Source organism: Malus sylvestris, chromosome 12 (genome assembly GCF_916048215.2).
Source record: "Malus sylvestris chromosome 12, drMalSylv7.2, whole genome shotgun sequence".
Lineage (NCBI taxonomy): Eukaryota > Viridiplantae > Streptophyta > Magnoliopsida > Rosales > Rosaceae > Malus > Malus sylvestris.
In genome coordinates this window covers 11,166,255-11,189,389 of record NC_062271.1, presented here as the reverse complement: position 1 = coordinate 11,189,389, position 23,135 = coordinate 11,166,255, and the positions used below count along the sequence as shown (strand labels likewise).

General features: G+C 35.2%; 2 protein-coding genes across 5 annotated transcripts; both read left to right on the top strand.

The window, feature by feature from the left end:
* Positions 1–6,444: 6,444 nt before the first annotated feature.
* On the top strand, positions 6,445–17,647 carry LOC126592968 (stomatal closure-related actin-binding protein 3-like). Of its 3 annotated transcripts, none has more exons than XM_050258794.1 (13): positions 6,445–6,745; positions 7,913–8,215; positions 8,339–8,467; positions 9,879–9,971; positions 10,724–10,864; positions 11,860–11,928; positions 12,706–12,789; positions 14,022–14,202; positions 15,658–15,774; positions 15,974–16,032; positions 16,396–16,530; positions 17,128–17,277; positions 17,386–17,647. In XM_050258794.1, exons 2-13 carry the CDS (start codon positions 7,931–7,933, stop codon positions 17,416–17,418), a joined length of 1,476 nt encoding a protein of 491 aa, XP_050114751.1. In that variant the 5' UTR covers positions 6,445–6,745; positions 7,913–7,930; the 3' UTR covers positions 17,419–17,647. The 3 variants fall into 3 exon arrangements, with proteins under 3 accessions (XP_050114751.1, XP_050114752.1, XP_050114753.1); XM_050258795.1 differs by having other exon boundaries at positions 7,910–8,215; XM_050258796.1 differs by having other exon boundaries at positions 7,893–8,215.
* A 2,843-nt stretch (positions 17,648–20,490) lies between these two features.
* Positions 20,491–23,135, top strand: LOC126592967 (G2/mitotic-specific cyclin S13-7-like). 2 transcript variants are annotated; one of them, XM_050258793.1, is made up of 8 exons: positions 20,491–20,651; positions 21,009–21,150; positions 21,255–21,315; positions 21,406–21,483; positions 21,556–21,732; positions 21,851–22,390; positions 22,489–22,667; positions 22,760–23,135. In XM_050258793.1, the coding sequence occupies exons 1-8, from the start codon at positions 20,612–20,614 to the stop codon at positions 22,965–22,967; spliced, it is 1,425 nt and encodes a 474-aa protein (XP_050114750.1). In that variant the 5' UTR covers positions 20,491–20,611; the 3' UTR covers positions 22,968–23,135. The 2 variants fall into 2 exon arrangements, with proteins under 2 accessions (XP_050114750.1, XP_050114749.1); XM_050258792.1 differs by having other exon boundaries at positions 21,406–21,732.

Here is a 23,135-nt window from a genome sequence, read left to right as displayed (position 1 = left end):
TACTATCCGATCCGTTATACGATGTGCCAAACATGGCCTAAAAGGTCTTAGTGTGACTAAAACTTGTAGTATGGTGTATGACATCGTATAATTAAATGAATAGACTTGATAAAACAAGTCACATATTCAAAAGGAATTACTTTAGAAGGAATTCTTTTGTATGTGATTCATTTAAATAACTTGTGTTAACTAGGGTTGTTGATGGTCTCAAAATTGTTGAGAACATCATCAATAAGTCAATGGATCCAAGACAAGTTAGTGGGAGCAACACGCATTCAAATCAAGAAAATATAAGTGTTATTTTTGAATGAATGCTAAGTTACAACAAGGCCAGTGGGAGTGATGTCATAATTTGAGCAACAAGATGTGAATAAAGTCTATTTGATAGACTTGATGAAACATAGATGTTACTCGAAAATGACAAAACATGACACAGTCAATTTTGAAATATAGACTTGAAATTGGACTTACTGATATAGCAAGGCTATCTCAATAATGTTATATGAGAATTAAATCTCAAATGTTGAAGATTTAAGAAAGCATTTTCCTATGTGATAAGAAATCACTTTCATAACCCTTATAATGAATGTGTCATAAAATCACAAAAAGGGACACATGTGTTGACTTGTGAAGTAGATATCCAAAGGTGAAGAAACCACTGAGTTAATCACTTTAAGATATTACTATATCCCAGGATCAGAACCAAAGCAACTGATAGAGTATTATTGCCTTTAAGAAAGAAACATCAGAGTGGGACTCTGGAAGCGTGCATTCACTTAGGTTGTTAACCAAAGTGAAAAAAAGCCATTTTAACAAATGGAACTTCATGATGGATGAAGTACTAATCATATGAATGAATTGTTAGTATTGTACTACAATGGTCTCAAGCTTGGAGCAAAGTTTGTATAAAGTATACAAACGAAATATATGTCGATATATATAGTTTTAGAAACTGCTTCAAAAAGGTGTTTTGAATGAAAGGGGTTCTTTTAGAACCCATGATTGAATCCAAACCATAAGGTCGTTAGTAGAGTACTACGACGTAATGGGGCGATAGCTCAAGCCATGGAATCAAGGTCTCATCAAAGTATTCGAACACATTAAAGAGACATCATCAAATGTCTTGGAAACATTTGATAAGTAAATCTCTTTTAATAAAAGAGATTAATACATAACCAAGTTAACCTACGAGCATAAACTCTCTCGACAAGATGTATGAGATACACTAGTGATTGACTTTAGTGCAAGTGGGAGATTGTTGGAAATATGCCCTGAAAGTCAATCTTTGGAAGAAATCTTTCAAGACAAATGAATCGATGTATGGATGATTCTTATACATCAAATGGCAAAGATACTAATTAGGACTATCTCAATAAACGAAATATGTCCTGAATAGTGAATCCATGGACAATGGATCGATTGAAGAAGTAATCTAATGATGTTAGACTACAGAGACCTTCTTCACATAAACAGATGTCCAAAAAGGTTCCTGGTCATTGGATTGTCGGAGGGATACTGACAATGCGTAGACCGGTACATACTATGTCTGCTTCAATTGGAAGGATGGAAAGTCTCATCCCATTCGTGTTGTGACACTAAGACAAGTATGTAGGTGCTCATTAAGGGAATGAGTTCACTGAACACAATCGAACGAGAGTACTTGCATGGAGGTCTACTCACATGTCAAGCAAGTAACTCTAATGGTTGGAAAGATGTAAGTAATCCTTAGACCTGAGGCATCGTCGTTGTCTTGTGGTTAAGTACTTAATCTTTGATTATGTCAAAGTCTCCCCATTCGAGGGTGTCCACAGCATAATTGGGGTTAAGCCATTTAGTCATGAAGGCAAGTGTATGCGCAACAAGGAATCTCTAATCCTCGGTAAGAGAGGAAGAATACTCTAAGATATGATTCGGGAATCTTCGGCCGAAGTATCGAGCGTAATAAAGGAAAGCGTTCCTAAACGACTCAATTGGATCATATAAGAAGGAATAATCACATTAGGGGTTTGACATGATACATCCATACCCTAATGATGTGATTGAGAGTATTGTATTAGAGAAGGATTGAATTACATTGTAATTCCAACTGACTAGGTTCTTTGAATAAACTTCTACATTAGCTTGGGTAGCTATGACATATGGTTAGATGTCACTCATAGCTTGTGAGTTCTTCTAGATGATTAGATGTAGTCGTCAAAGAAGAAAGGTGAATTAAAATGAGGTTTTAATTCACTAAGTGATTGAATTAAATATAAGCAATTGGATTAATGCCAATCACCTCACTGCCTTGCTAATTAGAACCTAAAAGATTGTTCACCACAACACTATTGTAGTGAGTAATTAATGGATGATGGAAACAATTAATTGGATTAATTATGTGTTGTGATTAATTTAGAAAAGTCTAAAGAAATCATAAAAGCGATAAAGATCGTTTTGGGCTTAAAGAAACGTTCGGGTTTAATTAGGCCCATTGGACCTAAACCCATTGGGCTTTTATTCAAGCATTGGATGACTTGAAATAATAAAAGCCCAAAGCCCAAAAACAACACAAAGGGGCCGGCCACTTTAGGTGAAGAAAGGAGAGATATTTAGTCAAGTGTTGACTAGGTTTCTTTTGTCTATATAAGGAACTTTATAAGATATTGTTCATTAGGGTTTTTTGTGAGTTTTGAACAACAAAAGAGGCAAAAGAAAATAGCCATCTTGAACCACAAAGGCCGGCCACCAAAGGGGGGTTTTTACTAACATCTCTTACACCCTTTTGGTTATTCCTTCATCCTTCTCACTACACTAGTGGGTGAGGATCTTTAGAGGTTTCCTACTTTGGGAACTTGAAGAGAACCTAGGAGCACTCATTGTAACAAAGTGGAGGAGGCAATGAGGGAAGCTAGGCTCAAGGATTTCAAGGAGCAAAGGCCTTGGAGGTGGTCCATCCTTGGTCTTAAGTCTAGATCAAGAGGTATAAGACTAACCTTCACTTTGTTCTTGATTCTAAAATTGTTTTGATGCATTATATATAAACCTATGAACCTTGAAGGGGATTTGCATGACTATAGCTTTGATAATATGTTATAAATGCTTCCGCTGCTTTCGTATATTAAATTTGATTTGTATATGCATGATAGTCATTATGAAATCCCATTCTAGAATCTCATAATTTTCCCTTCAATCCACTAGTGTAAATATTTTAAATTGAAGATTGAATTCATTCATTGTATTCATATAGGGTCAAGGAGTGTAGATGTAAAAAAATCATCAAAATCGAAGTTAAAATAACCATTAAATCGTGATTTTTCATTTATAACCGTAAAAAAGTTTTATCATTTATAACCGTAAAAAAGTTTTATCTCGTTACTTGATCTCTGAATGTTTATTTTTTGCAATTTTTGGCGTATGCGATCTCGAAGCATATACAAACAAGTTTGACGGTTGGATTGTTGAAACTAGTTTCGCAAAATGTGTATCTCATCAAAACAATAGATTCACTAACACTTAAGAGTTTATTCATATTTTCATTAAGTATAACATAAGATTTTATGGTATCCACTAGTGTAAATATTTTAAATTGAAGATCGAATTCATTCATTATGTTCATATAGGGTCAAGGAGTATAGCTGTAAAAAATTATCAAAATTGGAGTTAAAATAACCGTTAAATCGTGATTTTTCGTTTATAACCGTCGAAAAGTTTTGTCTCTTTACTTGATCTCTGAATGTTTGTTTTTTTACAATTTTTGGCGTATGCAATCTCGAAGTATATACAAACATGTTTGACGGTTGGATCGTTGAAACTAGTTTCGTAGAATGTGTATCCCATCAAAACAATAGATTCACTAACACTTAAGAGTTTATTCATACTTTCATCAAGTATAACATAAGATTTTGTGGTATCCCCTAGTCTAAATATTTTAAATTGAAGATCAAATTCATTCATTGTATTTATATAGGGTCAAGGAGTATAGCTGTAAAAAAATCATCAAAATCAGGGTTAAAATAACCGTTAAATCGTGATTTTTCGTTTATAACCGTTGAAAAGTTTTGTCTCGTTACTTGATCTGTGAATGTTTTTTTTTTGTAATTTTTTGCTGATGCGATCTCGAAGCATATACAAACAAGTTTGACGGTTGGATCGTTCAAATTAGTTTCATATAATTCGTATCCCATGAAGTTCAATGGTGTGTGTGTGTATATATATATATTTATTTATTAAGTAGATTTAAATCTATTTATTTTGTATGTATAATTATTATAGTTTTTAGGGGTATAAAATTTAATTTAAAATTTAATATATATATATATATATAAATATAACTATTATAGTTAATATTTTGGGGGTATAATTATTATAGTATATATAATTATTATAATTATTATAGTTATTTTAATATATATATATATAATTACTATAGTTTTTAGTGGTATAAAATTGTTAAATTAATATATATAATTATTATAGTATTTTTTTAGGGTTATAAAATTATTAAATTAATATTCTGCTTATCGTGTATCGTGTTACCGACGTATATACCCGAACCAACCCGTTATCTTAACAGGTGCTTATCGGGTTACCCGATAATGATCCGTTTCGTTATCGTGTCGACCCGAACACCTGCTAATTTCGTGTCATGTCGTGTCGGGTTATCGGGTCGTGTCAGGAATTGCCAGGCCTAGTGTGGCCGACCCTTTTGGAAAGGTGGGAACCGGCCACATTTGGTGGTTTTAGGGTGTAATTGCAAGATATTATGTCACCATAATATATTCCAATCAATTAGAAAATTAATTAATTAATTTGGGTAATTAATCATATTTTGAATGAATATTTGGAGGTGACCTTGTGGGAATGATTTGATGAGGATGAATAAAATAGGTTTTGAATAAATACCAAGTTTGATTATTTTGACCTTGATTGAGTGACGATTGTTCGCTACTCGCGCGTAGGAATTCCGACGTACCACAAGGATAATATTATTTTTTTAACCTAAAAATTCACGTCGCCTCTATTTTTTTATTTTTTTTTTTTAATTACTTTTGGCTCAACATCAATAAATAAGTCACTCTGTGATTCGTTATTTTATTTTATTGGAACCTAACGGTTTGATCGATGAGACCAACCCGTCCCCTCAACTAAGCAGTATGTATGCCGTGATATCAGTGTATAATTAGACATGGATGGATGGATCATCGTGGACGTTTAAGTTGGTGGGTTCCATCTAAAGAGAGACCATCCCATCAACTAACCAACCAGTGAGCACGTCCCCGCCCCACACCACCCCGCCCCGCCAAATACATTCTGGACGAAGGAATCAGACGACTCCCACGCGCAAAGTATGACGCGCTCCCTACAGTTCCCTACAGTTGAGAGAGAGGAGTGTAAGTAGATAGGCCTGCGATGGGGTGGGACCCGAGTCAGTGGGTGGGGGCAGCGCGTGAAGATGGGGCATGGCAAAAGGTGTCGCTTTTTGACGGAGTGAGAAATTAGAATGATGAGAAGGAGGTAAAAGAAAAAGAAATATAACAAAACAAATGATTAACATTCATCAGGTAGTTGTTGCCTTGTTAGACAACAACTTTATGGTAGGATTTCACTTTTTTTTTCTACGTTTTATGTTAATAAAGTAAGAATATGTGATAAAATAAAATATAAAAAAAAGTAATGTTAAGCAGATTAAATTCGTAAATTAAATGATATGTCACTAATAAAAAATAAGCACGTTAATCAATACTTAAGTAATAATCTAATTATCAACCTCTATGTTATTTAGTTTACAAAATTTAATCTGGGTAGCACCTGTGCTGATTTAACTAAATTTATTATATATTGTATAAATAAGTATCTGCTTATATTTAGAAAATACATAATTTCACTATGATACATAAACTGCAAGATATAATGATATATAAATTATAAAGTATTAGAACATAACGAAAACATGGAGAACAAATATATAATGTGTGTTCATCTAAGTATTCAACAAGTTTCTTACAATTTATTAAAAAAAATAAAATACAAAATAAAAGTTATCTATTTTATGTCTAAGTGAGAGTCACGACTTAGGTAGGTCTGAACGGGTTAGGCGGATGCCTAAGCAGATCTAGACACTCTTTCTTATTTTTAAAACGACTAGTGATTAATCGGAATGGTAACCAACCGCCTAGCACCTAAGGAGCTTAGACGGCGTTAGGCTGAATTTTTTAGAACAGTAGTATATACAATTAGTCCCTAACATTACCGGTAAAAAAATTGACACGTTTTATATTATTAACACGAAACGTTATATATAAGAGTAATATTAGATAAACTAAAATTTTTAAACCATTGTTAACACATCATTTAATTTGCTATTTAATTAAAAAAAAAATTAACCTTCCTAGTATTCCTGTATCGGTAAACCCGTGTCATGCTTGGCTTGTTGGAGTGAGGAGAGAGAATTAAAGAGACGGACAAGCTGTCAGTAAACATAGCAAAGCTTTGCTTTTCTTTGCTTTTCTTTTCCAGTTTTTCCTTTTTCAAAAGTAAAGCACATGGTGATGATCACTTGTTAGATTCTTCTTCTTCATCTTCTTTTTGCTGCTGCTGCTGTTGTTGTTGTTGTTGTTGTTTCTCGATCCGTCGCTCGTTTCTCTTCGTGTCCCCTCCGCTCCTCCCACACATTACTACATTACACAAGTCATAGGGAAGTTAAAAAGTCGAGCATCACAGGCACAGCATTTGCATATTTCTTTGTTTTTTGGTCTTAATATCATCAGTAAGTACGTTTAATTTACTCTTTTTTTATTAATTAATTAGTCTCTGCATTTATTTACTTTATTTTCCTTGTTTTCTGTTGTTTTTCTGGGCTGATTCATTCAAAGTTTGAAGAAGTTTCTGCTAATTATTTTAATTAGGTGGGAGGGAATGTAAATGTATCATTATCATCAGTTATATATCGTGGCTTTGTTTTTTACTTGTTCTGGAGTTTTTTTTTTCTTTTGTCGTAGATTTTGTAGGATTAGATATTAGATTAGTCAAACCCACCACCGTCTTGCAACTCCTTTTCACCACCATGGTAAAGGGCCACTTGCTTGTTCTGGAGTTTCTGATCCCATGTTGTTCTGGAGTTTCTGATCCCATTTCTGGACTGAGCTTTATTATATATGGGAGGGATTGTTACAAAATTTAATTAGCATTATTTTTTATTTTAATTATTTCTCTTTAATTTCCTTGTTTGGGATTTATCTAGTAGAAATTACAAGTTGGTGGTACTGGGAAGGATCAAATGATTCTGGGTTTTGTCATTTCAGATGCTAATCCATGTCCTATTCATTTGAGGATTTAATTTATATTTTTTGCTTTTTATTTTTATTTTTTATTTTTACTTGTAGTTAGTGAACAACTAAGAAGAACAGGTGTATCTGAGATAAATGCTAGGTAAAAAATCCATGTCGTCTCAGAGTTTTCGGTTTGTTTCCTTCTCATAACATTCAGAGTGATCTGTGTGGTTTGATTTACAGTCAACAGATTAAGAAAAAGGAAAAAGTATTTGCTTCTTCAGAACTGAGTTCAAAATCTGTAAATCAACCCTTTAGTGACATGAATTATGTACTTATGTTCCCTTTTTGTTCTTCTTAACACATGGTCAACTCTTCTGTATGCGCCCGGAGTAATGTTGATTTTATTAAAGAAAAATTCGGGTTTCATTAAATTGCAGAGAAAACTTTTAATTTACTTTTTTTTTTTTTTTTAGTGCTGACCTTATTGGGGAATACATGGCACAAATCCGAGTGCAGTGGCATTTTAGGATTCATATAGTTGACTCCACTTAGTGGGATAAGGTGTTGTTGTTGTTGTTGTATTGACCTTTTTGTGACCTGGATTCTGGAAAACAATGGGATAACGGTCTAATGCTTGATCAGTCTTGTTTTTGCCTCAGCAGAGATTCAAATCTAAACCAATGACAAAGATAAGTCCTGCATTTGAAGAGGAGATCCCAACTGAGGGAGTTCTGTCAGTTTCAGCTGATGTGAGCTTCATCTCTGATGGTTTTCCTAAGTATAAATTAGGACCTGATAATCAGATACTGGAAGAGCCCAAGGAGAATAGTGACGGTCCGACTGTGAAAGAGGTAGTTGAACAGGAAACTACCCATTTGTCAGAACAGCATAAACGTCTTTCAGTTCGTGACCTTGCCAGTAAATTTGACAAGAACTTGGTTGCTGCTGCTAAATTATCTGAAGAGGTTTCCAACTCTTTCATTTATGTTATTTACAAGACTTTGTTATCTTATTACTTCTTTTCTAGGAAGAGCCTTAACACTTAGGAGAGTACATAACGAATGAATGGCACTCTTTTGGGAATTCAGGCAAAGCTTAGAGAAGTGGCTTCTTTGGAGGGACATGTTCTTTTGAAGAAGCTTAGAGATGCATTGGAACATTTGAGAGGGCGCTTGGCAGGGCGAAATAAGGAGGATGTGGAGAAAGCTATTTCTATGGTTAGTTTTCTACGGCTATCTCCTCTTTGGTTTCACTTTTTGATTGAATTTCTCAGCTCAAATAAATAGTTAGGCTCACATGTAGCATCACTTTAACTCGGAAAAGTAGTTTATATATGGAATGAAGATCCTAAAATAGTATAGTCTAGTCACAGGTTTTTCATTCCTAAAATATAAAAAATGATCCTTAGGAATGTTAATGTTTTTCTCTAAAAGCACTATCAGAAAAACACATTCGTGAAAAATGATCCATAGATCATGTAGTTTTTCTGTCCTCTGGAGTCTGAACAGCTCAATCTAGCGTTCAATATTATATTTCCCTGAGCCTAGATCACGTCTCATTTGCAATTGCCGTTCTTATGTCCTTTTTTATCTGAAATATCATTCTGATAATTACATAAACCATGTTGTTCAACTGCAACAAAAATTATTTCTTGGCTTTTGTCCTTGACAATCACTTTATATTAAGTAATTGGGGTCTTAATGTATGCGGAAGAAATGGAATTCCGTACGGGGATTAAGTGATGAATGGTATTATGATTTTACGCCTAAAATACTTATGGGTGGACCTGGATGTGTGCATTGTCAACTTGTTTTTTAATGCCCAGGTTATACAGTACTTCGTTATTCAAATCTCAGAACACATAGATGACAATATGGGCAGTAAGGATCCATGCGAATACTTAAACTGCTTGGTAGTAAATATTATTTTACCGAGTGCAGAAGTATCCCACAGAAATCGTAAAAAATGTATGACAAGATCCTTGTTCAGGGCTTTGTTATTAAGGCATCTTAAAATACCTTGTGTAATCCCTCAAAACCACATGATTTTCATTAGTACTGTGTTTGTGGGTTAGATATTACAAGATCTGACTTTCTCTCGATTTTAAAGTGTATGTTATTGTTTAACAGAATGGCAGGGGTACTAAAACTTAAAAACCATGCCAACCCCTAAATGAAAAGGAAATTTGACCAATGAAATTATGCCTAATCGAGTAATGGTACATACTGAATATCAAAATTAAAATTGCTTATGTGGACTGTTTATATTTATCAATAATTCCTGATGGAGACACTGCCTTTCCAGGGAATTTTACATTAATTTTTCATGGATATCTTACGTTTTGCAATACTGCAATTATTCGTGATTCCACCCTCTTTGTTATCATGTTACCTTTTCATGTTATTTATTATTACATTTAGTGACACTGCCTTTCCAGGGCATTTTACATTAATTTTTCATGGATATCTTACATTTTGCAACACTGCAATTATTCGTGATTCCGCCCTCTTTGTTATCATGTTACCTTTTCATATTATTTATTATTTAAATGTAGGAATCAATTCAAAAGCCCTCTTATTGTGTATGCAAATATGTCCAATATATCTCCAACTCTATCATTTCATGCAGGTGGAAGCTTTAGCTGTTAAGTTGACTCAAAAGGAAGGAGAACTGATTCAGGAGAAGTTTGAAGTGAAAAAGCTGGCTAGTTTTCTCAAACAGGTTGTTATTCCTTCTTAGATTTGAATGTGGCTTTTCGGGGAAATACTTTATATAAGGATTCTTTTTAACAACTCCAGATAACAGAAGCATCATCACGAATTTGCGTTTGAATTTTACATCTTAAAATTCAACAATCAGACATTCAGATGCAACTATGTACTTAGTATAGGATAAGCTCAAACGAATAAAGATAATACTGATGCAGGTTGAGATGGACCAGGAAATCCCAGTTGACGTCCACTATCAATCAAGAACAAATCATCCACAAGTAACATATGACTTTGGTACCAATTGATGTAAAATGGAAATTAGTAAAACCCAGATTAATAAGAGTTGAAACAACTCCAGAGCCTTGAGAAAATTCTGGAAAAAAATGCCTAAATATTAAAGAATCATAGCCACTAAACTTTAACATAAGATGATGATATCTGATTTCTGAAGAACTGATTATACCAAATGAGGTCTATACTGAGGCTGCATGCTTGGATATTTTTCCTTTATTTAAAAAATAACCACCGATGGTACTCCTTTTCACAGATTGTTACTTTATGTGGCCTCCACAAAATGGTATCTAATTAGCATTTGCTTCTTCGGGGAAGCTAAATAATTACTACGCCAGATTCATTAACCATTCACCTTGTGCACGTTTCTGATTTTTGGTCAGGGGTATATTTCTTGCTGATGCAGCTTATGTATAGTTTGTTATCTTGCACGACCAAAATTGATTCTTATTTTATTTGCATTATGTGCAGGCATCTGAAGATGCTAAAAAGTTGGTTAACCAAGAGAAATCTTTTGCTTGTGCTGAAATTGAAAGTGCGAGGGCAGTAGTACAGAGAATTGGAGAGGCTCTTGAAGAGCAAGACATAACTTTTGAAGCTTCTAAAAAACAGGTTCCTGTGAATTCTCTTACCATTGTCTTTTATGTTCTTCCGGAAAGAATTGTTACCTCTTACATGATGGTCAAGCTTTGCAAGGATAGTTGGCTTCAGAAGAATTATGAGTGAAATGTTAACTTGATCAGTCCCACTTCATTTTTGAGACTAAGAGGACAGTAACGAAGAACTTTCTCGCTTTTGCAGCACAGGATTCTTAGATTCTCTTATATTGAATCATCATTCTTTTGTAGATCTGTTACATATGTTGTAGGATATGTACATGCTCAACTTCACTTGAATACTTGCATCTTAGCTGTTTGATCAAATAAGGTGCTTGGTGGGGTTATAATTAGGTAACTAGACAAGCACACAGGAACAAGCACAGGCAAACGCACACATATTCCACACTCTAATGAGGACTTCGCTCGAGGACTAGCAGTTTAGCTGTTATATCATATGAACGACTAAGATTGGGGTGAGAATCAGTGGGATGCATCTTAAGCTTCCCATGCATAGAAACCTTTATGGAGAATCGGTTTACAAGTAAATATTATGTTTACAGACCTCACATCCCAAGGTACCCATGCTACGTGGGACATTGCTAGCACTCACCCTCAATGTTAGGCTTGGGGTTGCTCATTTCTCCCCTTCCATGCAAGGTAAGAGAACAAACCCAACCCACCGTTGAGGCACTCCTGCTTTCAGGGATGGAGCCAGAATTTGAAGTGTTGGGGACCCAAAATTTAACTATTCATAAAACTTATAGAGCTAGATGAAATTAAATTAGTTTCATCTCTGATCAGCAAGTCAAAACGGTCATCTTCAATCGCTGTACCTGTTATCTAGTTCACCATGTGATGCAGTATTCTATTATTGTATAATTATATTATCATTAGATTTCTCATAGTGATTGGAATACATATGGCGAGTTTCATTATGGAAATAATCAATTTCTTTACCTTTTAAATTGTTCATGGAAGTAACTTATGTTCTTGGTTCTTTAATGTTAGGATGTGGAGGAACTAGTTGAGGTGGTTCAGGAAGCTAGGAGAATTAAGTTAATGCATCAGCCAAGCAAGGTTTTGTGTTTTTCTCAACTTGGATATCTATTAATACATGTTTTACGATTTTCTAATGACTTTGTAGAGTGAAAACCCTTACTTGGGGTCTCTATCAAATGATTATTTATTTAATTGCCCAATATCTATCTTTGTGATATGGAATATATAATACAAAATGAAAACCAAAAAGAAGTTCATTCAACAGTTTTGAAGTTGAAACTTTCATACAGAATCTTCTTTTTTTAAATAATTTTCGGTATCATGGAACTTGGAGCGAACCTTTGATTTGTCAGACAATGAGAGTCTGGATAATTATATCATGTTTGAAGTCTATGATGCGTTTCTCTATTCAGTCATATCTTGTTAATTTCTAAATGTCTCTATGTTTGGAGTATTAGGCAAGACAAACTCATCCACTAAAATTTCTTTCAGGTTCTGCTCAAAATACTATTCATCATCCAATTATGTTACAACTTTTCTATATTGTACTAATTATTTGAACTCTCTTTCTCCTCCATTTAAACTGGTTGACATGTCTCTTCACTAAACAGTGCGCATTGCAACATCAATAGTATTAACTTTTAATTTTCAATTGGCACATTTGATTATTTCAAGTGAATTGTGTTTCTAATGTTATGTGCCATTGATGGAGTTTTAACATCTATAGTACGTGTTCACTTTTTCAACTTTCGATTCTATTTTTAATGAAGATAGGTGATGTTATTCTTGTCATGCCAGCAGTTGGATTATTGGATTAATATGTAGCCATTGACTCTTGGTGGCTTTCACATTTAGGTAATGGACATGGAGCATGAGCTTCGTGCACTACGAACTCAGATACGAGAGAAATGCATAGTTTCAGTGAAGCTTCAGAAAGAGGTAAGTAAATTGTATTCAAATATACCTTTCCTCTCTTGAAGTTAAATTAAAATAAGTTTTATTTCTCCATAAATCGAATGCTTTTGTGTGCACGACATGTTCATTTGTTCCTTGTTTTAATAAATTTCTAAAAAGTTATATCTTAGGAAACTTGAATGACACACTATTATGTGCTGCAAATAACATACTGATGAGGATATCAAGTTTTTTGGGTTTATTGCTGGAAGAGTTAAAAAGAGAAAGAAGACAATCCAAATCCTTTTAGGACTCAGTTAAAATTTTGGAGCAGGGTTTTATTATTAGTTTCCTAATTTTATTTAAAGTTTCCCCTTTCCTGAGAAAGGAGTTCTTTCGTGCAAAACCAAACCTTAGAGTGATTTAGCTTATTTTCAGTTTTTTGTGTTTTCGCTTCGACTAAGCTATCTATATTCTGCTGCCCAACTCTGTACTACACCACATACTGATAGCAAATCTGTAGAGGAATGGGAAACAACAAACACAAAACTCATCACCGTAGAAGCTCACTAGGGATAAAGAAAATTAGCACTCAAAATTATCGAGGGATACAGAGTTAAAGGAACTCACCACACATTGAAATCCATTCATAAGTTTTTTTTCGAAGCAAAGATGACCTTTGACATCCCAAGACAATATTAACTAAGAACAATTACTAAGACACTTTGGTTAAAGACAAAGGGCTCCTAGAAAACACATGCAATTCAAGTTGGAAGACCGATGTTTGGCATAACAGTAGACAGCCTGAACTACCTTCACTAAATTGACATAAAAAAACTTCAAATTGAACTCCGTAAATAGGTATTGAATCTTGACTCTTAGAGATTCCAACGTTATGCTGCCTGCACATAATGGGTGACCCTAATTGCTGTTTGAGCTTGATGTATAAATCGCAAGAACCCTTAAAGAAATTCAATGGAAGTCAAGCTGCTTCTGTAAACTTTTGCTCTTCATGAACCTTGTAGGAGATTTCTCTAAATCTAGTGTTTGTCTTGAGCTTTGGATCTTTGAAAGAATGGCGGGAAAAAAAAAATCTCCAAGTAGTTATTTTCTTTTTGTCATTACTTTTGAGATCAAGGGTTTTATTGCTGAACTTTTCATCTGTTTTTTGTACTTGAGATTCATTTTCATTGGGACAGTCTTTCTGTTGTTAATATAACTTCCAGAAAGTGAGAATTTATAACTCCTTGCCCTCCTGATTTCCTTATTCTTACCAGCTGGCAATGAACAAGAGAGCGGAGGAAAACAAATCTAGTTTATATCTTATAGATGGTTCAGAAACTCTAGGTGCATATCTGCGAATCCAACCTGTCTCAGAAAATGCTCCACAACTTTCAAACTGTGCAATTCAATGGTACCGCGTTTCATCAGATGGTAGCAGGAATGAAGCTATTTCAGGTATTCATTCAATCAATGTCATCAAATTCCATCTATATTGTTTGATTCAGTGAAATGATATACCTGTTTGCCTTATATATACATTGTTTGCCCGTTCCCTTGTAGTATAAACCTTTGGGGTACAATGGTGATCTAACATGGTACATGTCTATTAGAGCTTTAATTGTGGGAGGTCCTGGGTCAACAGAGCAGGACAATGTTGCACACATGTCTCTGTCTCTCTTCCGATGACACTGCATGGGAGGGGAGGGTATCAGCTTGATGTACACTGTTGGCCCATTTCCTAACAGCACTTTGGGGGTATAGTGATAGTCTAACAAGAAAATGGGTAATTATTGTCACTGATTCATGCACCATGTCCAGTTCACATATTTACCTTCCACAATGTGTTTTTCTTGTTCACTTTTCACTTTAACCTTTGCTTTAGGCTCTCTCGGAATTGTAAATTGAAGGGGGATGCGCAACTCCCACTAGTATGATGTATCACACACTCAATTATTGAAACTTAAACAGCTTTCATTTGTACACGCTTATGCTGTTGTAAGTTCACTTGTTGATAAAAGATTGTAACATCCTTGCTAGATGTTTTGGTGTTAGTTGGCTGGTTCACCAAAAACATGGTTTCTCCTTTAAACTTTTATAGGTATTTGAGTCATATATACAAGTTAGCCGCATGTAAAATTTATTAAAAATAAATAAAAACATATTATCAAGAAGCGAAAAACACACAAAAGATTCACCAAACAAAAAAACAAACAAACAAAAGATAAAAGCACAAGGGCCGAACAAAGATCAAAGCCATAGAATGAAACCACATATAAAACCTAACTGAAGAGGAATGAGCAAATGTGGTGGCCGGTTGAATCATTACCCTTTGATATATTTATTTTTGGGTGACCTGCATGCGCAGTGATCATTGTTTTCTGAGTTCTGTCTGATCCAACGTGCAAAGTCATAGCTATTGTTGAGAATGAGACCTTTCATGGGCTTATAAGTAAATTGGGCTACTCCCCATATTGCCAATTGGTTTTATGGTGGAACCTCAACTTTCTTCATCTATAGCATGCATTTGGTTTATTAGTTGTGTTTTACCATTATTTTTTTTCATTATATAGATCATAAACATAAGTGATTTTTTTCCTTCCACCAAATATTGTTATACATATCTTTTGATGTCATTATCCCGACGCTCAATATGTACGATCATCTGCCTAAGTATGTGCATGCACGCATACATACTAAGATAAGTACATGAACTGATATTTTAGTCTGACAATTCCAAATATCACAGGTATAGTTTGTCACAACAAGACGTGCAGTGTTATTTAAGGATTTGATCAAGTGCTTTATATGAATCCTATTTTATCATTTCCTACTACATTGGCTTTTATATCATCAATTTGTCCTCAAAATCCTTTACGTATGTTTATACGGGTCAAATTTCTACCTCATCAGGTGCCAACAAGTCTATTTATGCTCCAGAACCCTTTGATGTTGGACGAATCCTACAAGCAGACATAATTTCCAATGACCAAAGAGTCATAGTGATGACTGCTGGCCCTATTGATCCTGGTTCGTATTTCCATAAAATGCTCCATGATTTTCTTTTTTACCGCTGATATAACTTTTAGATGTGTTATTTATTTTTTCTTTCATGTAATCAAAGTAAATTTCCAGAGTTATGTTCCTCTTTATAGTGTATTATCCATGGTTTATCTTAGATTGATCTTGGAGGAGAAAACAAAATTTTGATTAAGTTAAGTTTTAACAGCTGCAGGAATCGGAAGCTATGTAGACACACTTTTGCGAAAATCTAACACTGAATTTAATGTAAGAACCTACTTCTTTGTTGTAACTCCCAAATTTACGCACTTGATGATTTTTATGTGTTGCAATAAATTGCTTGATTATCACCTTCTTCCAAATTTATCTGCTTGATGATTCTTGTTACTTCGGAGAGTCGTTAGGCAGTGACTATAATACTCGAATCAGTGTGCCTCCTCAAGAAAAAACAAGATCATACTATAATAATTGTGAATAGACTTTCAACTCTATAGTTGTAGCTGACCTTTAATTCTCACCGCGACTGATTTTAAACAATAGAAAGAAATGAAACATGCAGTAGTTTAACTGGACACCGGTCTGCAGAAATACCTTTAGTTCTTAGTTAGTTTAATGTTGGATGTTTTGTAGGTAGTTATTTCAAAAATGAATGGACAAGACCATACATCGCATTCTGTTCATGCATTCCATGTTGGGAAGATGAGGATGAAGCTCAGTAGAGGATGGATTACCAAGTCGAGAGAAAACTATTCCTCTTCAATGCAGGTAAGGTCATTTGCAGCTACTTGAATCTATGTTCTAATTAAACATAATCTGATACAGGGAACCTTAACCTTCTTTTCATTTATCACGAAGCAACCAAAAAAGGGAAGATTAGCCTAATGAAAGATAAAAACATCGTCTTATTTAAAGAAGCGGACCTAGCATTTTTTTTCTTCGAGTAATCAATAATTTGGTGTTGGTGTTGGAATAAGGGCATTTATTTATTTTTTCTTTCCCAAAACAAAATTTGTTTTTAGGCTGTAATTATTCCGTTATAGATTCCTTTCTGGATTGTTAGCCATTCCAGCATTATCTTTCTTGGATAAATCCCTCCTATTAGCGAAGAAGCGGCATACTAGTTCTGCAGAATTGTTCCTCGTATAGCATCCTGTATACGCAAAACAAAATTCTTTATGTCCCTCTAACCTATGAAGCATTTACCTCCCTTCCAAATTACAAGAAATAGTTATTGCCTTTTGGACCTGAGTCCTTGAGCTATTCTTTTAAATCCCGATACTATTATTTCTTGGAAAACAGAGTTAATTATTATGGTGCCCCAAAATAAGCCATTCTTACACTTTAATATTTCCTGTTATATAGCTATGTGGCGTTAGAGGTGATATTGCAAATGCGGCGAAGGCATTGTTCTGGCAAGCAAGGAAGGGCCTCTCATTTGTACTGACATTTGAAACAGAGAGGGAAAGAAATGCAGCCATTATACTTGCCAGGAAATATGCTCTTGATTGCAATGTACGTATCATTGTACTTGTTTGCATATTCTGTCATACCGTGCCTTTAGATATATCCCGGCATGCTGCTTTTTGTTTTCTTTCCAGTTACGATGTTTTGTGGATGCAGATCATGCTTGCCGGACCAGATGACAGAGTGTAGAAAACCACTGCTGACTCGAGGATTTGCAAATGTGAGTACGATGGCGTTGTGTAGTGTGATTAATATGTATTGTGTGTGTGTATGTGATGATAGAGTAAAATGTATGTTATGGTAATTGGGGTGTTCTTCCACTAATTTGGTTGCATCATTTTAGGCAGTGTTTTTGTTTGCCTAATCATTTGTTGTAACGAGTTTTCGTTTTATTATTAATTGGTTCATTTGTGGCTGATTTCGATTTACTTACTGTAAGATTTTGTTACCTCTGTAAACATGTAGAATTGTGGATGTCTGATCGAAGAAAACCTAAACCATAATGACTTTTCCAAATTAAAGTCTTGTAAAATTTAAATTTGATGTGTACTTTACAACCAATTCATTGGTTAAATTTAATAAATAAAAGATTTCACTCCTCGATGAGAGATTCTTTTATGTCACTAATTTAGTGATAAAGAGTTAAGTTAATGCCCGAAGATACCTAAACCAGTGGGCTTTTTGGCCATCCATATCCAGGGGGTGTTTTTTGTAAGGAGGTCATGGAAGGTGGTGGTGGTGGTTTAGACCATCTTCGACATTTTGGGAGTCCTTAACAAAAAAGCCTCATTATTAAAAAAAAAATGGACAATGTAATCATACAGAATTTAGCAATTAATCTCACTCTGGCTAATTAAATAATCTCCAATTGCCATGAAATATGATTTAGGGTTCATTCATGAAAAAATGGACCATGGTTGAAAAAGATACAGAAATATGCTTGTGTTGTGGAAGACAATAATGCACAAGTTTTTTTATTGCTAGAGAAAGCTGGAAATTAATATATTAAGCATAAAACTCCACTTAATCAAGGAAATTATTATTGGCATTCCAAAATTTCTATATTTAGAAAGAAAAATTCATTTGTGAGGAGTATCAAATGAGATTTCCTCACAAATGAGATATTTGGAGTGCCAAGAACAATTTCCTTAATCAATTATAATATAGATAAAATCATATGATGATGATTTCTTTTTAGTCAACAACTTTTTTATTAGAAATTTTATACTATATGTAATATATAGGAGATAAAAAATTATGGGGCCCTTAAAAGTTCGGAGCCCTATGCCACTGTACACACCCCCAACGCCCCCTCTGGTGGTGGTGGTGCCTGCAAGGATAGTGGTGATGAGCAAGGTATATAAGATGTTAGTAATAGAGGTAGCGGTTGTGGTGATGGTGACGAAGATAGAAAAGTGATCTCAAGATGTTGTGGCACAATGGTGATGGCAATGACAAGGTGTTGGTGGTGGTGATGTGCTTCTGGTGATGGTCACAACAAGATGGTAGTAGTCGAGGTAATATGGAGGTAGTGGTGGTGGTGGCGACATGTATGGGGTGGTGATGATGCTTATGGAAATGACGGTGGTGGCGGTGATGGAGACAGTGATGGTGATGGAAGTGGGTGGTGGAGTAATATCATTAAAAGTGGGACAATGAAATACATCAAATTTACAAGGAGAAATAGAATTTGCAATAACAAAAAATCTTACTATAAAAGCACTTACAATCCATCAACATCTATGACTCTTTAAAATCCTTCATAATTGAATATCACAAAATTTTTTGTAGACTTTTTAGAAGTCATAAAAAGTATCTATTCATATAGGGTGACTTTAACTCTTTAAAAGTATATATTGAATGCACCTAAATATGAGAATCCATCAAAACCGTATGAAAGTCTACCGAACTCCATATAATGATCCCCTTTAAATTTTAATTTGATAAATGGATGAGAGATTTGGCTACAATACTTATATGTATTTAATATAATCATCATCTTGACAGTCAGGTTGTGATTGTGTTAAATACATATATTTACATGAATATAACTGACCTTCAGATGATGATTATATTAAATACATATGAGTATTGTAGCTAATCCCATAAATAAGACGGTTTCGGTTCAACTTAATACAATGCTTAAATACTCTTACCCCAAAATAAATAATAGAATACAAAAATATGAACTTCTAAAAGTTTTCTAAATTTTTTTAAATGCAATTTGGCGTGGTAAACATCATTATTTGCTACACACAAAAAGTAACAAATAAAAACTAATACCTAATATGTCATGGCATAGCAGTGAGTTTAGTTTGTTTCACCGTTCATTCAATTTTTTTTTAACAAACGATTTTTTACACTAAAAGGATGGGGTAATAAGATAAGGCTCACGATTAGTAATAATGTGATTCAAATTTACTTTAGTTAGAATCGAACCTAATAGAATTTTATTAGCCCAAATCAGACATCAAGGCTCTCAATTTTAGATTTCTTTCTTCTTGGGCTTATGCCTGGGGTGGTGTGGCAATGGCAGTGGCAGCGAGAGCTTAGGTTTATGGGAAGAATGTCAACTTGTTTACAACGCAAATTTGCATGTTTGAGGGAAATAGTGGGAGTAGGAGAGGTTCATGTATTTAGAACAAAAGTCGGTATATATTATGTGTTATAATATACGTAGAGCGAAAATATTTTTGTATTCCTTAACTTGTATTATGACACGTGCTCTGACTGATATTCCAAGCATATTGGACATCTTGTGATAAAATTTAAGGAATTTTTTGTCACACGTAATTTCTAAACGATATTTAAATAAAATTTAAAATTAGAATTAACAATTTACAAAAGTTAGCCTGATTATACGGGGAGAAAATATTTATGCTCACTACTCTCAAGTGTTAGTGATACTTTACATCTTATTTATTATCATTAAATTAGATTAAATTTTAGAATTTGTATAATGAAGATACACAAATCTTGAAAGTGAGCAAACATCCATACATTAATCAAGCAGTAAACAAAATCAAGGACCACTATTTTATCTTCATCCACGTGTTCCACTACAGCTATGTTAGTGGGTGACCGCGCCTTCCCTGACACCTTCAGCCGACTATATTCCCTAATATAATAATTAATTTGTAATAATAACCCAACGCCAACGGTAACTTTTTAGTTCGGCCTCCAACGGCTCCAAGACGAACCTACGCCGTAGGATGAAGTACTCATCCAACGGATCGAAACTAAAAGTAAAATTCGACCGTTGGCGCGACGCGTCGGCTACCTTCTTCAAATACGGAACACGGCCCCTCTTAATCCTAGGCTTCTCTTCGCTTCCCTTCCCTGCAAGAGAGAGAGAGAGAGAGAGAGAACGAAACGATTCGGAATGGCTTCCAGAGCAGTAGTTGTTCCACAACAAGGGAGAGGTATTCCTTTTACACTGATTCGATGCTGGGTTTCTTTTGCTTCAAAATTATTGTTTGTTTGACTTGATTAATTAAAGAATTGGATCAAAGATTTTCTGGTTTGTCTCTTGGGTTTAAGAATTTAGAGTTTATTATTTGCCAAGGATTGGATTTAGGATTTAGGGTTTATATTTCAGAAAACTTCACCTACTAAACCGATTCAAGACTTGTTTTTTTCTTGGATTGGGCTTCCCAGTACATGATGGGTTTTCGGGTTCATTTCGCTGTCTTGATTTTACCCCCGCAACCAAAGCGAAAATAGTTTGCTTTGATTTGTTTCGTACATTGACTCTGTAGTCTATTTGTTGTAACTTATAGGTGAGGCAGCAGTTGCGGAGAGAGGAGGAGGTAGGCCGCTGAAAAAGAATGTTGTTGCAGCCGGCGATGGCAGAAGGCGAACAGCGCTAGGCGATATTGGAAATGTGGTAATAGACGGCAAGCCTAATCGGCCAGTAACAAGGTTTGCTTGATGCTGCTTTTTACTTTAGTTTCTTTCGTGATTCCTCTCATTTGTCCTTTCTTTGTTTTTCTTGCTTACTGATTATTTCTCTCTTCTTGTTTTAGGAGCTTTTGTGCTCAATTACTCGCTAATGCGCAGGCTGCAGCAGCTGCCCAAAACAATAAGGTTCGTCCTTCCCCATTCTACTTTATTACTTATTATTTATTATCGTTATTGTTATCTCTTGTTCTCTAAAAGTTAGTAATCCGCGTACAGAAACAAATTGGTCTAAATGTGAAAAGAGATGCTCCTGTTGTTGTTGATGGTGTTAAAAGAGCTGAGGTACCAAAGGAGGTGGCAGCAGTGGCTCAGAAGAAGGTGAATGCTGTTGTTGATGGTGTTAAAAGAGCTGAGGTACCAAAGGAGGTGGCAGCGGCGGCTCAGAAGAAGGTGAATGTTAACCAGCCCATGGCCAGGGAAGTCAAGGCAACAGAGGAAGAGAGCAATTTGACCGCTAAGCCAGTTAACAAGAAAAAGGAGGCAGACGGAACCTCAAGGAAGAAGGCACCAACTTATACTTCAGTCCTTACTGCTCGAAGCAAGGTAAGAAATTGTTGTTTGAAAGTTAATTTTGCCGTTTTTTATGTTGTAAGTTGTAATGTGTGTGTGTGTGTGTGTGTAAATTATATATGATTATTAATGTTGTTGTTTCAATTGGCAGGCTGCTTGTGGTGTGACTGATAAACCAAAGAGCCATAATAATATTGTTGATATTGATGCAAATGACGCCGGTAATGAATTGGCTGCTGTTGACTACATTGAGGACATGTACAAGTTTTATAAGCTTGTTGAGAATGAGAACCGCCCTCACGACTACATGGACTCACAGCCCGAGATTAATGAAAACATGAGAGCAATTCTGGTGGATTGGCTGGTTGATGTGCATACCAAGTTTGAACTCTCTCCTGAGACATTCTACCTGGCCATCAATATAATTGATCGCTTCCTTGCGGTTAAGATTGTTCCCAGGAAGGAGTTACAGTTAGTCGGCATCAGTGCTATGCTGATTGCCTCCAAGTATGAAGAAATCTGGGCCCCTGAAGTCAATGATTTTGTTTGCCTTTCAGACAGGGCTTACACTCATTCTCAGATACTCATCATGGAGAAGAAGATACTCGGAAAACTCGAATGGACCTTGACTGTGCCTACACTTTATGTGTTCCTCGTTCGTTTCATCAAAGCGTCAATTCCAGATCACCAAGTGAGTAGTCTATTCTTCTCTAATTCGTGTCATCTCTCTGTGTTCTGGCTTGTTCGTCTGAATTTGAAAAAATTAATAATTTGAAATTGAATGTGCAGATGGAAAACATGGTTTATTTTCTGGCGGAGTTAGCTACGATGCACTACACCACGACTATGTACTGCCCCTCCATGATTGCAGCCTCAGCAGTCCATGTTGCCAAATGCACTTTAAACAAGAGTCCCGTTTGGTCCGAGACACTCAAGCTTCACACTGGTTTCTCAGAACCTCAGCTCAGGTAACTAAATTCTCTCCTCTTTCTGTTTCCTTTCTTTTTGTGCAATGTAATGTTATCTGGAACTAACGTAAATGTTCTGGGCTCACCAACAGAGATTGTTCCAAACTATTGGCGAGCTTGCACGCAATGGCAACAAAAAGTAAGCTTCAAGGTGTGTACAGCAAGTACTCAAATTCGGAGCACGGAGCTGTTGCACTGCTTCCACCGGCCAAAGCTCTTTTGGCTCGAGCTGGAACTCCGTCCACATCCACGTCCATCACTAGTATTGGTGCTGCTGCTGCCAAGGCCAGAGTAGTTTAATCATCATCACCTTGTCACTGCTTTATGTGTGAATGTGAGGTCATGGGCCGCATGGCCGGGTGCAATTTTATGTGTTTTTTTTATCTTGTCAAGCTAGTATGGGTCAATCAGAACAAGTGATGTACTATTCGCTTCATTCATTCATTAATTCTAATTACAATTGGATCA

What these genes read in the sequence shown, in the direction of transcription:
- LOC126592968 (XM_050258794.1), top strand. Translation starts at nt 7,931, where the DNA reads ATGACAAAGATAAGTCCTGCATTTGAAGAGGAGATCCCAACTGAGGGA. An exon ending in CAGTGAAGCTTCAGAAAGAG is followed by an intron (nt 12,790 to 14,021) that starts GTAAGTAAATTG and finishes TATTCTTACCAG; the next exon opens with CTGGCAATGAACAAGAGAGC. An exon ending in CAGGAATGAAGCTATTTCAG is followed by an intron (nt 14,203 to 15,657) that starts GTATTCATTCAA and finishes CTACCTCATCAG; the next exon opens with GTGCCAACAAGTCTATTTAT.
- LOC126592967 (XM_050258792.1), top strand. Translation starts at nt 20,612, where the DNA reads ATGGCTTCCAGAGCAGTAGTTGTTCCACAACAAGGGAGAG. An exon ending in CCTAATCGGCCAGTAACAAG is followed by an intron (nt 21,151 to 21,254) that starts GTTTGCTTGATG and finishes TTCTTGTTTTAG; the next exon opens with GAGCTTTTGTGCTCAATTAC. An exon ending in CAGCTGCCCAAAACAATAAG is followed by an intron (nt 21,316 to 21,405) that starts GTTCGTCCTTCC and finishes ATCCGCGTACAG; the next exon opens with AAACAAATTGGTCTAAATGT.